The sequence below is a fragment of the Phymastichus coffea genome, unplaced genomic scaffold (genome assembly GCF_024137745.1).
Source record: "Phymastichus coffea isolate CEN01 unplaced genomic scaffold, Cenicafe_Pcof_1.1 PCOF00028, whole genome shotgun sequence".
NCBI lineage: Eukaryota > Metazoa > Arthropoda > Insecta > Hymenoptera > Eulophidae > Phymastichus > Phymastichus coffea.
In genome coordinates, this window is record NW_026706839.1 from 2,592,874 (window position 1) to 2,607,131 (window position 14,258).

General features: G+C 36.9%; 1 protein-coding gene across 4 annotated transcripts in view; it reads left to right on the forward strand.

Moving 5' to 3' along the window:
* LOC131662893 (calmodulin-A-like) overlaps positions 1–14,258 on the forward strand; it is a 102,429-nt gene that overhangs the window by 49,743 nt on the left and 38,428 nt on the right. For 2 of the 4 annotated variants that reach the window (XM_058932868.1, XM_058932867.1), the window contains exons 2-3: positions 1,693–2,215; positions 8,784–8,825. The exons of 1 other annotated variant lie outside the window; for it this stretch is intronic. In XM_058932868.1, coding sequence (XP_058788851.1) covers positions 2,129–2,215; positions 8,784–8,825 — 129 coding nt within the window. In that variant the 5' untranslated portion in view covers positions 1,693–2,128. The remainder of the gene's footprint in view (positions 1–1,692; positions 2,216–8,783; positions 8,826–14,258) is intronic. One more of the 4 variants, XM_058932869.1, reaches the window with a different exon arrangement.

Here is a 14,258-nt window from a genome sequence, read left to right on the forward strand (position 1 = left end):
AGCTTTAACTATGATAAAACTATGATAGGCGAGAACAGCCAACAAAGGAAAATTAATTTTAAAAAAAATTAACAAGTTGTCAAGTAAGACGATGAATAAATTTTTTTCATCTGTAACGTTACGTTGAATGATCGAGCAATGAAACTGCATTATAAATCAGAAAGCGATATTTAAGCTTGCTATTTTCAAAGTGAATGAAGCTACATTTTTAGAAGAAATAGGTTTGTGGAATTCCAAGCAAAACTAAGTGAAACTTTGCTAATATTGCCAGTATAATACAGGCAGATTAGCTGATTCATTAAAGAAAACAAATGAATGTTGATGAAATAAACACCGATAAAAATGCAACAGAAAATTTTGAATTTTATAGCTTTCAAATCGAGAGGAATATACTTTCTTCTCGTGAGAATTCATATTATCAATTACAAGTCATCTCGTATTTGCATAAGATCATCCCTTTCACCAACTAACATCGTGGAGTTCTTTACCGACCGCAAGAAGAGAAAAAGTTGCCGTAATCAGCGTTAATTGCGCGAAAACGCTAACGTTCGCAAAGAGTAGATTCGGTCCAGCAGCCTGTGCGTGTGTGTATGCACGCGCAAACTCTAGCGTAGAGAGAGGCGTCGGCTGCACGAAACTCAATTAGGGGAGTTTCGAGCCGACGTTACTGCACTACTACTCGAGAGGGCACAAACCACTTCGTTCCCGTTCGGAATTAGGGCTGCTGGTGGTTTATCCTCGAACACGCGCAAAGGACGAAGTCAAAATTTGGATGCCTCGTGATGCATGGGATTTTGTGTAACAACGAAGTTTACTTCAATTTTAACTTTGATGGAATTACTTCGGTTATCTTTACGTGGGAGTACGAAAATAGATGATTCTAAAAAAAATATATTACAGTGATTTAAACTTATCAAGGTTTTTTTTTTTTTTGAGAATTCATTAGCGATCATTAGAAAAGGGATTTAAGCTTGAAAGATTAAAAAGCTTTTTCAGTTTCGAGTATAATACTTTGCCAACGTATAAAAAATTTAAAGTTTAAACTTCTTTTTAACTTTAGGAGGATAAATTCAAGATTGTTCTAAGGATTATACTAGAAAATGGTGACATTTTAAAATGAAGCTTTTTAAGCTATACCTGTTATTTACGATGTTTTATTTACGCGGAATTTCAGCTTAATTCGTGCAATAACTTGCTAAAAGACCATAAACTCTCCATCAGCTAGGTAGCTGGTTAGCTCAGTTACCCTTTGATTACCAGGTGTAAATTGTCTTTTACTTGGAAAGAGTCACTCATTTCAAGCGAATGCGCGAAATTTGCATTTCTAACGACCTAACCCGTTTTATGATTAGAAAATATTCGTAACGTTTTTCTCAGTTTTATCTCGATTTTTTAAGGTCACAGAGACTATTAAATAGACCTGTCGTTATATTTTACATTAAAAAAGTTACCTTTTTACTGACGTCATTGATTTATAATCTACAGATATAAATGGTTATATTTTTTTCTATATCGCTAACATTGACATTGAAAAAAAAACTGACTAAAAACAATTTTCTTACAAAAGTTTTTGTGTAACATTGTCATTCAAGTGGAAACACCATTAGATTAAAATATACAAATGGTTAGCATCTAGAAAATCAACAATAGAAAAATAAAAAACAAATCTACGACAGATGATTTCTCTTTTAGATTCATGGCCGTATATCAGTAGCGAAGTTTCGCCGTCGATCAGGCGAAAATCATGAAGATCCAGCCGAAAGCGAAATCGCGCGCAACGTAGGGTCACAACAGCAGCATTTGTCTTTTTCTCTTCACAAACCTCAAACGTCAATAATCCCACAAGTACTAACAAAAAATATACATACCCACATAGAAGCAGTCATCTCTCACGAAAGTAGATTTCAACGGCAAATGCGGATCGGAAGAGTTAACAGGGCTACTGCAACTGCTGGGCGACATATCGTCGAGCTTCCACTTGATTTTCTAATTGCGTGTACGTAGAAGAACAATTTCGACAAAAAAAGCTCTGCTGTGATTTGAACGTCTCGAAGCGAAGTTTTGCTGCTGTTTTGTAAACTTCTTTTGCCAGAAAGAACAAGAAAACAAAACAGAACCGAAAGCAAAGATGGCGTTCGCCGCCGCGAGGATGATCCTCAAGGATAAACGCAGGAAGCCTAGCAAGGAAGACTTTACACCACGCAATAGAAGCAAGGTAATGTCGCATGCTATCTTTCTTTTCTTTTCTCATAATTATCACCGTTTCCGACATATTGCATTATTATGATTATACAATATGATCGTCGATAAAGCACACTCAGTATCGTGATATTGGCACCGATAATGTTCTGTGTATACAACAAAAGTGTGAAGTATTGAGCGTTGTGATATACAGTTCAAAGATCTCTGGTTATTATCTTCTATACCCTGTATGTTTATTATACAAGCGCACTAGCTACCTGAAGTGTGTGTGTATACACATCATCTAAGTGGAATGTTACTGATAAGGTTGAGTTGATACATTCTGAGAGATGGATGTACTTAAAAATCTTACATTCGATAAAGGAATATCGCGTCAAGATTGTCCTTAGGACCTGATGTACGAGAAAAATTCTGATTCATCTTTTCGACATTTAATTGAGTTTTATCATTAAAACAAGTATTTTTAAGCTTTAATTTATACGAATCATTAGTATTTGATTACTGATTTAAATTTACCTTTTCATATTCATCCCATATAATATTAAGCTCATTAAGCTGATTTCGCTGGATTCTCAGCATCTATTTTCGGCTTAAATATAGATGCATCATTAAAAACGAGCTTAAAAAATATCCATATAAATACGAGAAAAAGATGGATCGTACAAAAAATTACCATAAAAGCTTAAATAACGTTCAACCATCTACAATTCAACGACGTAAAAGAGTAAAGCCGCATTATAATGCCAGTTAAGGCCGTAAATAATGAGAACGTGTTACAGCGCAATTTTATCTAGACACACACCGAAATCGTCGTCCGTTTCCCATTTTTTTTTGTCTTCGCGTGCGTCGTTGCTCTGGTCAACTGACATTTCCTGCCATCCACTACGTAAACACACCTGTACACATACACGAAGACACGCATATGTATATCTGCATATGCGCCCTGAGGCGACTGATATACGAGTTGTGCTCTTTTGCGTTTACTTTTCAAAAGCAAACGCGAGGTGCGCGAGCGATCACCCCGCAGCGCAGCAATTTCTCCCTTTTCCTTTTTATATCGTATGCGTAACCTTCAGGCGTAAAAACGCCATGTGCGCAATCGTACAGCTCGATCCAATGTTATATCGTTTCACACGCGAGTCACTCTTGACATTTCTTATCGTAATTTTTTAATTTTACGATATATTTTAGTTCTAGTCATATAAGCCAAGTAAATTCAAAGGTTAACACCATTTGATTATTCCAAGATCATATCAATACAAAGACGTGCGATAGTAAAAATAAAAATTGCGCTGAATATTTTTCAATGTCAGTGTGAGCTGTGTTTTCGTGTAAGAATCGCGGGGTCGTAAATTTGCATATTCGTATACTTACAGGATATATTGTCGATCTCGATGCTCATTTTCTGATAACAGTTACATCAGTTTGGTTTGTTAATTTTTTTAAAATTATCACGCCATATATATTCTCCACTCTATTTATGATCTATAGAGTGGCGATGAATCTTTGTATTATTTTCTATGGTTATTTGTGTAACGATAAATCACGTCGTGATTTATAAAATATTGTTATAAATTGGTTAGGATTAAGCTCACGATAGAGAAAAAATTTGACAATAAAAACGAAAAAAGAAGTCAATGATTATATAATTAATAAATTATACTTTTTATCAATTCACCTAAAACTTTCTATGTTATTTTACTTGAAAGTCCCGTGCAACAAACTTGTAATTTCATAAGATCGGTAGTTTAAAAATTTATTTAGATCGAAAGGGGGAGAAACTGGAACTCGTCTTTAGATACCACGTGGTTATTTCACTTTTCTTTCGCGCCTTCGCTAAGAAACTTTAATTGAAGGCAAAGTCATTTATCGTGATCCAACGATAGTCCACGTCGCTAATGAAGCCTTTTGTCGTTGATGCCCCAGAAAAAAAAAATCTTGAAGCGCGCTCTTCTTCGCCAAGTATACATATGCATGTAACGCTTTGTAATCAGATTTTGGCGATTTCATTTATCAAGCTTACCCTTAAAGTTATTTTTCTTTAACTTTGATTGAAGACTAATTATTTGATGGAAAAAAATTTGCAATTTAACGCGAAAACTTTAACTAAGATGTATATTTAAATAAAGTTATTGTATAATCTAATGTCAGAGGCTTTATATATATTTTTTTTTCAGCAATATTAGGAAATAAAATTTGTTTACGTCTTGATAACACCAGATTTATTATGTAACGCAAGTAATTCCCTGTTGGCATGAAATAATAATAGAACGTTTCTTCAATAGGAAAAGGTTTCCTTAAAAATGTATCAAAGTATAATTCAAGTAATGTTATACCACAACAGGAATTTCTCGCAGCTAAAGTAAAGTAATATCGGGAGAAAGATAAATAAAAAAGCTTTGTGAAATCGATGAAATTGTTGACTTTTCGCAAATAAATTGAAACGCAATCGACTAAACGTCAACGATCGACAATGGATCGAGCCGGGAAGAGATAGATAGGGCTAGAGGTAAGGAAAAGACGAGAAAGGCCACGAAAAGGATCTCATTGAGTATTCCAAGAGCCGAAGCAAGATTCATTTCCATTTTTGGACGGAAACTGCTTCCTCGATACAAACATTCGCAGGTGCAGCTTAATCGCTCCCTCCTTCTTACACATACATATATACATATATATATATATTCGTAGAGAGGGGGCGCTTATTACCCCAGCGGGATAAAGCCCCGAAATCGAGGACGAGCGGGCATGGTGTAGTGACTCGGTGATCAAGAGCTCGGGCGCAGATCTTAACGAGCGCGATTACTTACGGCCGGAGAACAGGCTTCTTTAAAGAGTCAGATAAAAGAGAAATTTATAAACGATCCACATTTTTATCCTTCCACGTGCGGTATAGGCGCTTTTTTGTAATCTTCTCCTTAATATTAAGCCGATTCGCGGTAGAAAGCCAAAAAGAACGTTATTTATATACGAAGGCAAGTACGGAAAATAGTCATAACCATTTTTTTTCGTCATTAAGAGGTCTATAATGACACTTTGGTGCTTTTTTTCTTACGAAAAAATTGCTTAATATATTTAGAACGGAATATCAACGAGCATCTTTTCATTGGTATTATATTCGATTTCATCTGATAATGAGTTCGATTGGTTATGAAGTATGAGTGGATAAATAAATTAATTGGCTAGCAATTATATCTATTGAGTATAAAAACCGCTTATTCGATATAGAAATAAAAAAGCGTTTAATTATAATTATCCGTATGATGTATGGTCTCGGGAACCATTGACTCGGGAAGATTAACTCTTTGTAATTATAGCAAAAGATATACTACATAACGTAATTTCATTCAAATATAATGTGATAGTTTTTGCGATGGTGAAATCTTAATTTACATAATTGATTGAAAATATAAAAGTCGATCGATAGGTCAACACTGCAAATCGGCCAAGAAACAAACAAGAAATTTCATCGAAACCGAAATAGCACAGCCGCAAGACGTCGGGGAAAACTCCGAAAAAGTACATCGCAGTCGGGGTGATGGCGGGCGTATCCGTGAAAATCTGGGAGCCGCCGCCGCTGCTGCCGCTGCTGCCGCTACTGCTGCAAGCGGGTGAAAGTCGTTTTATCGATTCGCGCGCGGCCAAGCTCGCTCACTCGCGGGGGGTGCAAGCGAGACGAGGCGAAACGCTTTGCGCTCTTTCTCTTTCTCACTTTTACTCCTTATCCTTTGCGCGGCATGTGCATCCTTTCGTTTTCGTGCTTGGATTATAGCTGGCAAAGGTTACATTGTGTTGCGCGCGCGTGTTCCCAATTCTCTCTTGGTACCTCCTAATTTTGTCAGAGCAAAAGCGTGTAATTGAACTGCTTGTCGTGGGAAATTACAGCGTTACTTTTAGGTTGGCAGTGTCGCTGTTGTTTTGTCGTGATATAAACGATCGACTTGAGAATATAGAATCTTTGCGTGAATGTAGGTCACGAAAATTCTTCGATAATAAGAAATTTGAAAGTTGTAAGAACCAATCGTGGTTGTACGCTCGATGAAGTTTGTAGTTTGTTAGTGCGAGGATGAACTAATTACGCGTAGCATGATTGCCTTTGAAAGTGACACAATAAAATCGTTTCTATCTCTTAGAGAACCCTTTAGAAAAATAGTGTATGGACTTCCGTGATAAAATTACAAATGAACCAAACTGACGTCCCGAATATTTAAATACCCTTCATTTAATCGAAGATTCTCAAGACCAGATGGAGCATATCACCAACGATAGATCGTCCAAAAAGCCTTATCCAATAAACCATCGACTAATCGAATGCCCTCTCTTTGTCTCTGGCACACTGACACCCTTTATACATAGGACTTGGGATACCGGCGAATATTTGCACTCAAAGAGCGCATAGCAATGTTATTTGTTTGCTAGGCGAGCCACAGCCGATCGAGCGAGGTGAGCGGCAGCTAGATTAATGATCGCAAGCGAAGCGCTAGCGAAGGGAGGGAAGCTCGAAACTAAGGCGAATAAGCTGCGGCGGTAAAATCGATATGGCCAGAGGAGGAAAGACGATGAAGAGCGCTTTCTGCTAACGTGTAACTCTTGCGCGCAATTAAAGTTGTTTGCGCGGGGCCAACAATGTTACATCAAAGTGCGATCATCGCACCACGATCGGATGCTGCTACTCTGCACAGTCTCAAACTTTTCTTGGTATTGCCCGCGGATTGCTTTCGAGATCGCTTGCGAGGGTGCTTTCTTTTTATTACCTGTCAGATTGTGCAGTGCAGTACACGCCGTATTATTGTCGTTATTCCTTTCAATCTCGATGATTTATTGCGTGCGTCTAAACTTGAATAATGAAATTGTTAGATTGACCTTATTTAATGACAAATTTACGTATTACTATTGTCGCCAAAGTTATTTATGAAAGCATGAGTTCGGAACCGTAAGGAGGTGAGGTATAAAGCTGCCGATATAAATAAAATTAACTCTCGACGAGTGTACACAATTTGTCGATGAATAGTTGATCATTTCGATGTTCGTCACGGCACCAATTAATTTTCTCGTCAAAGCTTTCAAATAAAACCATTGGATTTTCCAAAAGAAAAAATTGAATTGCTCGGTCACTCTTTCAAAGGGTTTAAAAGTTGTTCTAAATTAAATAAACGTTGCCAATACGGATAAATATCTAATGATTCAATTTATTCGCGAATCCAATCTTTGCCACTGCGAGTGTAAGTAACGTACACGCATCGACGAAAGGTCGATGAAAAATCGCTCGGGCATTGCACTTGGATGTATACGGCAAAAAAACCGAGTGAGTTTTTTTCCTTGACCCGCGTGCATTTAAACCGCTAACGGCCTATTGCATTTTTCAGAACCAACTGTATACACGCAGACACGTGCAACTCTTACTTTTACTAAAGTAAAATGCATCCGCTGAACTTTCTACTCGAGTTTGCGCTATTATAGCTTTGCAGTCTACGGAAAACTTATTTCACCGATATAAGACCAAGTAGCTCGTGTAACACACGTATATGCTATAACGTGTGGCGTAACTAACTTACACGATAGACACACGCACGCGCAAGCGCGCACACGATTTTCTAGCGAAATATTGATGTTCTTGCATAATACTTCGATGTGCTTTACAATATCTCACGGATTGATGATTTTTAGTAGAGCTCAAGAGCTTTTGCGATTTGATATTGACCCATTTTCAATGATCGTCGTAAAAAAGTTGAATTACTGTCCAAACCATTTTTAAAAGTGGAAATGACGCTATCCCCATTCGGACAACGTATCGCGAGAGGTCTCGCCAGCCGAACGAATAAAAATACATTAGCTAAAAAATAAAGAAAAGAGTGACGAATTGTGCCACGTGTTATACCCGCGCGTTTCGCAATAAACGCAGCGACGAATAGAATAAGTAAGTTTGTAAAAGAGTATTTCTCCAGCAAGGCCAACTTAAAGAAATCACTCAATCTTGCTGAGCAACAAAAAGCTTTAAGGTAATTGCTATCGCACGCAAATATATAGAAAACTACACCGAAACACATATACATGGAAATTATTCTACAGGCACGTGTGTAAAGATGAGAGCGCAGCTCCTAAATTATAGGTACACGTATCATGGTTATGTGTGCGCGCGCTCGTGTGTAAGCGCCACTTAAACTTAAATGACCTCAGGCGTCGCCTGTATGTATTGGTGTACACGTATCTGCATATCCTTATAAATTCCGTTACACTATATCTGCCTCAAAACACTGTGTCTTTCTTTCTTTATGTGCACTGTACACTGTTGCTGTGTTATATTTCACAACTTCTTTGTCTTACTTTATCTATCTCTTATACGTGCGTGCAAATATAATATGTATAGTGTTGTGATACATGCACAACTATGTGCCCTGTGTTAACAAGTGTCTAAGCACACGAATAAAAAATATGTCTGATATATAAATTGTCGATTACATATTTATTTTTGTTTTTTATTTTTGTTTTTTATTTTTTCGTAGTCTGGATATTTTAGCTATATTTTTTCCCTTTTTCAACAATGATCTGTGTGGTGATGAACCGTACTGTACTTGTGTTTACAGGCCCGCAGCGCCAGTACAAGTAGCTTTAGAAGCCTGAGCCAGGTATATAAACAAAACGATTGACAGTTTATAATCCTTTGCAAGTGCCATTACATAGTCGGTAGAAGGAGGCTAAAATTATTTTTAGATCCGTTACTTAGAAAAATTGACATTTTAGATAGATGAAAAAAAAACAGAAGACATATTTTCTTATAGATTTGTCGATTTACACTCAATCACATTTAGGTAGCTCGTTGCATACATTTTTTAGATCATAGGCTTTTGTAGTTAATGCACATTGTAATTAAAGTAATCACTGATATGTACATGCTTATATACTTATTACTCTGTATACAAGGGTTGAGGGTTTCGAGTCAATGTGAAATCAAATGCTCACGTAAGGCAATTCTATTCAATTTATTTATTTAGTAACATTCATGGTATACATATTTGTACTTCTTTTATATTTTTAGTTTTTCACATAAGATAGAAACAATACCATTTACTTTGGAATTGTAGTCATAATTAAAATAGCTGTAATTTTGCGATAAATAGAAATGAGCATATTAGAGGTCACGAACTCAACTACGAGCACAAGTGTTCAACCAAAGTATCGATTAACGATCGCAAAATAGCAGCCATTTAAAGTTAGTAACTTCCTTCCCGAGGAGAAGTTAAAAAAGTGTTTCATTAATTTTCTCTTTTTTTTCCTCCTTGAGTATAGTTTCATCGATACTTTTCAAACAAATTCTCCTCTCCAGCGTCTCCTGCTGTTAAAGTTAAGTATCGAAATACCTCGCTCCGAAGAAACAAAACAAGAAAAAACGAACACTCGAAGCAACACACTGCAGCAAAGTTGCAGCCGGCGCGGCGCACACAAATTGCAATTTATTTCTCGTTACACGCGTGTGTGATTCGAGATTTTTATCGATATCGCACGCGCGCGAACCAAGAACATCATCATTGTGCATGTCACACGGTATAACGAATGAATACACGAACTCTCTCTCTCTCTCTCTCTCTCTCTCTCTGTTTGTCAAAATAAACAAACATAAATATCCCTCATCTCTTTCTCTTTATCTGTTTTTATTTTTCTTTTCGTGGCACTACTATACACACGAAATAAGAGTGCTTTTTCACACGTATGTAAAACAAGTAGCTTACAGGAAGAGATTGCATGCCGATTAGTTAGCGTACCTATGCTTCTTTCTCTTTCACGCTAGTCTCAGTTGGTAGGGAGCTTGTACGCCACCGTCGTGAGGTCGCTGTTCTAATTTTTTTTCTCTTCTCTATACTACTACTACTATCGAAAGGATTACCACTTGATTGATTTGACTTTTTACCGACTTTCAAATTGAATCAGGTAGTGTATAGATCACTGAAATCCCGCGAAATCTCGTACGAAAAAGCACGAGAACTAGTTAGAAAAATCTGAAAAACCAATGCTATTTTTTTTTTAAAGTTGCTAAAGTCTACATAATTTAAGTATTCTCCAAACGAAATTACCTTCTACATATATAGAAACATGATAAATGTACGCCTGAAGAAACTAGCAGAAGTGTATATTTCTTCGAATTATTATTTATCGAACTAAACCGTTTCTATGGCCAAACTGAGCATTCAGATGTTAAGTAGTATTTTCAGACTAACTTGGAGAACTAAGAACAATCATATTCTAGTTTAAAAAACATTTTTCAATTCTAAGAAACTTCTGCACATACAGTCATATGTAAAAAAAAAAGTAGAACTCGAATAAATAATGCGCGAAACAAAGTTTCACTCGACTATGTTAAGAAAAAGAAAATCATTTATTGAAGGCTACCACTGTCAGTAAGTTTCGATCTAATTAAATCAGCTGCATTTAAAACAAATACAGTTCTTTTAAGCGTACTCTGGAACAAGTATTTTGTTCGAAATCAACGTTTCAACAGAAGTTTTTGTTAATTAAGCAGCGGGCTTATGTATATATTGTTAAGCAGCAATTTCGTTCCTTCCCCTTCGGCCTTCCTTTCCCTTTAGGCCTTCCTTTTACCGTTATTTACGATTAATTTCACGAGGTAGTCTCGTACAGCAATTACACAACAAGTCTATGCATGCAACACACCATTTGTATATATTAGCGCAAGCAACGAGTGGCAACACTATGCACACGCATTGTAATTAACTCGAGCAACAGCTGACCGAAAAGAGCAAGAGCTGCTCGATTCTAGTTTTTTTTTTTTTTTTTAATTTCAGCGACCCCAAGAGGTAAAGCCAAATTCTTTTTAAGATTGTAGCACACCTCTTTTTCATTCCTGGGCGGGGCACCTATTTCAACGCTAAACTATATAGTTTCTTCTCCCTCTCCCTTGAGGGCTTGTATTTTCTAACGTCTCCTTAAAATTACAATCTGCAGACGATAAAGGGATGTTTGTTAAGCAAGTAAATAGCTCATATTGATCAAGGGTATATGCAAGTATTATTGTATTATCTAAATGGCAATTTTAACTGTGAAAAGTTTGATATGTTTTTGCCAAGACTTTACGTAAAAAATTATACGCTCGTTGCTTTTGCTTTGGAAATGCTGCTTCACCGTTTGTAAAGATTTTATTTCCTATTGGAGAATGTATTGTTCTATAGTTTTTAAATGTTGAAATTGAAAATTATTGAGTAGTGTAAATCAGATATAGTCGGACAAAGCGAATCGCATTGAAAAATTAATCACTCGTGTGTTCTAAATCCGTTAAAAATCGAAAGCCGATAGCGAGTCATTTTATGAATGGAAAAGTTGTGCTCTACATCGGTATAATTGATATTGTATGCTCTACCTTTGTCATTCGTTGTTAATTGATAATACATCAAATAACCTTTGCATGTGCAGCACTTAGCTGAATGTAAGGGGTACAATCAAGGGACGATTTAATAGCTTATAATCATCTGAAAATTCGAAAATCTAGGTCAACACCAGCAATCAATTTACAAATTTAATTCATAAGATTCATACGTATTTAACGATTTTGTATTATTGATGAACTTTAAAAAACTTTAATTTCCCTGATTACACAAGCTTGAATTCAATACCAATATAACGTAACTAATTTTCGGTCGAGTGATCTTGATCAATAATCTTGGCAGATTGATCTGTCATCGCTTGACCTACAAGACCCTCATCATTTCCACTCTCTTGACAACGTGTAATGAGACGCATCGATTGGGGAGAAAGAAGAAGGGCCACGCGTAAAAAAGATACATATATATATATAGTGCGGAGATAAAATTAATCATGCGCGAGTAGAAAATGACGTTAATAGAGTGAGAGACAATAGAAAGGCAAATACGGGCGACTTCCGCTGGTCCTTTTCCTTAGACGTCCTAATTGTTCGCTGAAAAATTTCCTGAACAGTTTATATCGCGTAGGCAGCCGGTGGTGCCTTGATATGTAGCTTACAAGGGCTCTGGCTAGCTCCGCTGGTTTCCGTATAGACTTAAGAATTTCATTATGCAGAATAAACTATCGCGAGCCAGGATAATGGAATTCATCTCGAAAATGTCTTTATTTATGTTACATACATAATGCATATAAAGTACAACAATGCATGCGCGGACTATATTTTTCCCGGAAATTTCATGAAACATCGATCTTTTCGATAATTTTCTAAAACATTTATCTATTTGGACTTAGCGGTTAACAACATTATGCGATTGGAACTCATGCCGTAATCCCATGCGTATATTCATTAGCACTGATGTTAGTTCGTTATAGTTGCGTGTGGCTCATTGAATTACACCCAACGTATAATGATTCCAGCACAAGTCTCTCTGTGCTTTATAGCATTCCGGTTGCAAATTTAACAGAACTTTAACATATGCGAGGGGCATGATTAACCCTTTATCTTCAGCAGTATTTGGTCGATTATGCTCTGCCTACTGTTCGTGCGATGGACGAATCCTGATTTACATATAACGACTCTGTCGCGTAATTATCGAGCTCTCTGAAACAGCATGATTTGCATTGTCTTCAAGCAGTGACGAGTAGAGATAATATGATAAGAATCAGAACCGCTGATAGTGCAGTTACAAATCCAAAGTTTCCATGAAAAATAGAAAAAACAAATTACATCGTAAACTATGTATTCTGGCTAACCAAAACTAACCTTTTCATTTATAACTATTCCACTTTGATAATTTTGCCACTTTTTCTTCTAAAATAGGTCATTCAATTTAAGATGTCTCATTTTGGAGCCAGTCTATCACGCGCAGATTTTCTTAATCGATCTCTATGATACCGCTGCTATCGCGATGGTCTCGCCGAAAAATTCGTATTACTTTTTCGACAGGGAGAGGAGCAGAGAGATAGAGAGATAGAGAGAGAGAGAGAGAGAGAGAGAGAGAGAGAGAGAGAGAGAAAGAAAGAGAGAGAGAAAGAAAGCTACACAAGGACAAAGAGCGCTTAGAGAGTTATAGTGAGCAAGTGAGTGAGGTTAGGGGTCGACGGGGTTTGTCGAGGTCGATCGATGCCCCAGGTGTAGTCCGCGCGCGAGACCGTGTTGGAGAACACATACCCACCACTCGCCACGAGTTTAATTATTAATCCCCTTTTCCCATTCGTGTCTGTTTCTCGCACCTCTTGGCCTTGTATCAGTAACGTATGCGACACGTCTAAATAGTTGCTCTTATTTTATCCTAATTACCTGCATAATTTGCCGTCTTACCGTTGAATTGCTAGCTTACTGCGCGTAGGACTTTCACAACTCTATAATATTGATAGGTGTATTTCCAGCTCCATTGCCCATTTCGCTGATATATTTCTCTCTTTCTTCTACCACTGAAATGGAAAATAAGACTTATTTGATTGCGCGCTGAGATATAGAGCAAGCGCACACCGATAGCACGAAAAGCACAAAGGAGACGCGACACCCTTTCGTTATCATTTGCACACGTAATGCTGTTCACGTCTCGAATGAGTAAAAAAAAAATAGAGTGGAAGATTATCGCGAGACGTATCCTAACCTTTTTAAAACGTGATTTCGTTCACGCACTACTGGAGCATATTTCGAAACGATGACTTAATTGATACAGTTATGTGTAAAAAGTATCCAGTTGACATACAACGCAAATTGAAATTGTATATTTGCTTTGAATGGTATCAGAACGAAATATTGGATGCGAGTACACTTTTACTTGCACTACTGACAATTGTGAATCATGAATATTTCAGCGAATAACAACGAGCAACAGACACACACAAGACTAGGTCAGGTGAAATCACTTTTAACGTGACTTTGGGCTTGTTTGCTTTGGTAATTTATCGATGCTTCATGCTTTGAAGCCATATTTTATCTGACTTACTTGTAACCGTACGAATATGTGAGCTTACGTGTTATATACTAAATTAATTACTTCTCAGTTTCAAGGAATATCTATAACTCTGTTGAAATTTTCCTCTCAGTTATAATGTTTATTCAATTCAGAAAAGAGACGATAAATCGCGCAGGATTTTTCGAAGATGAATGTAAA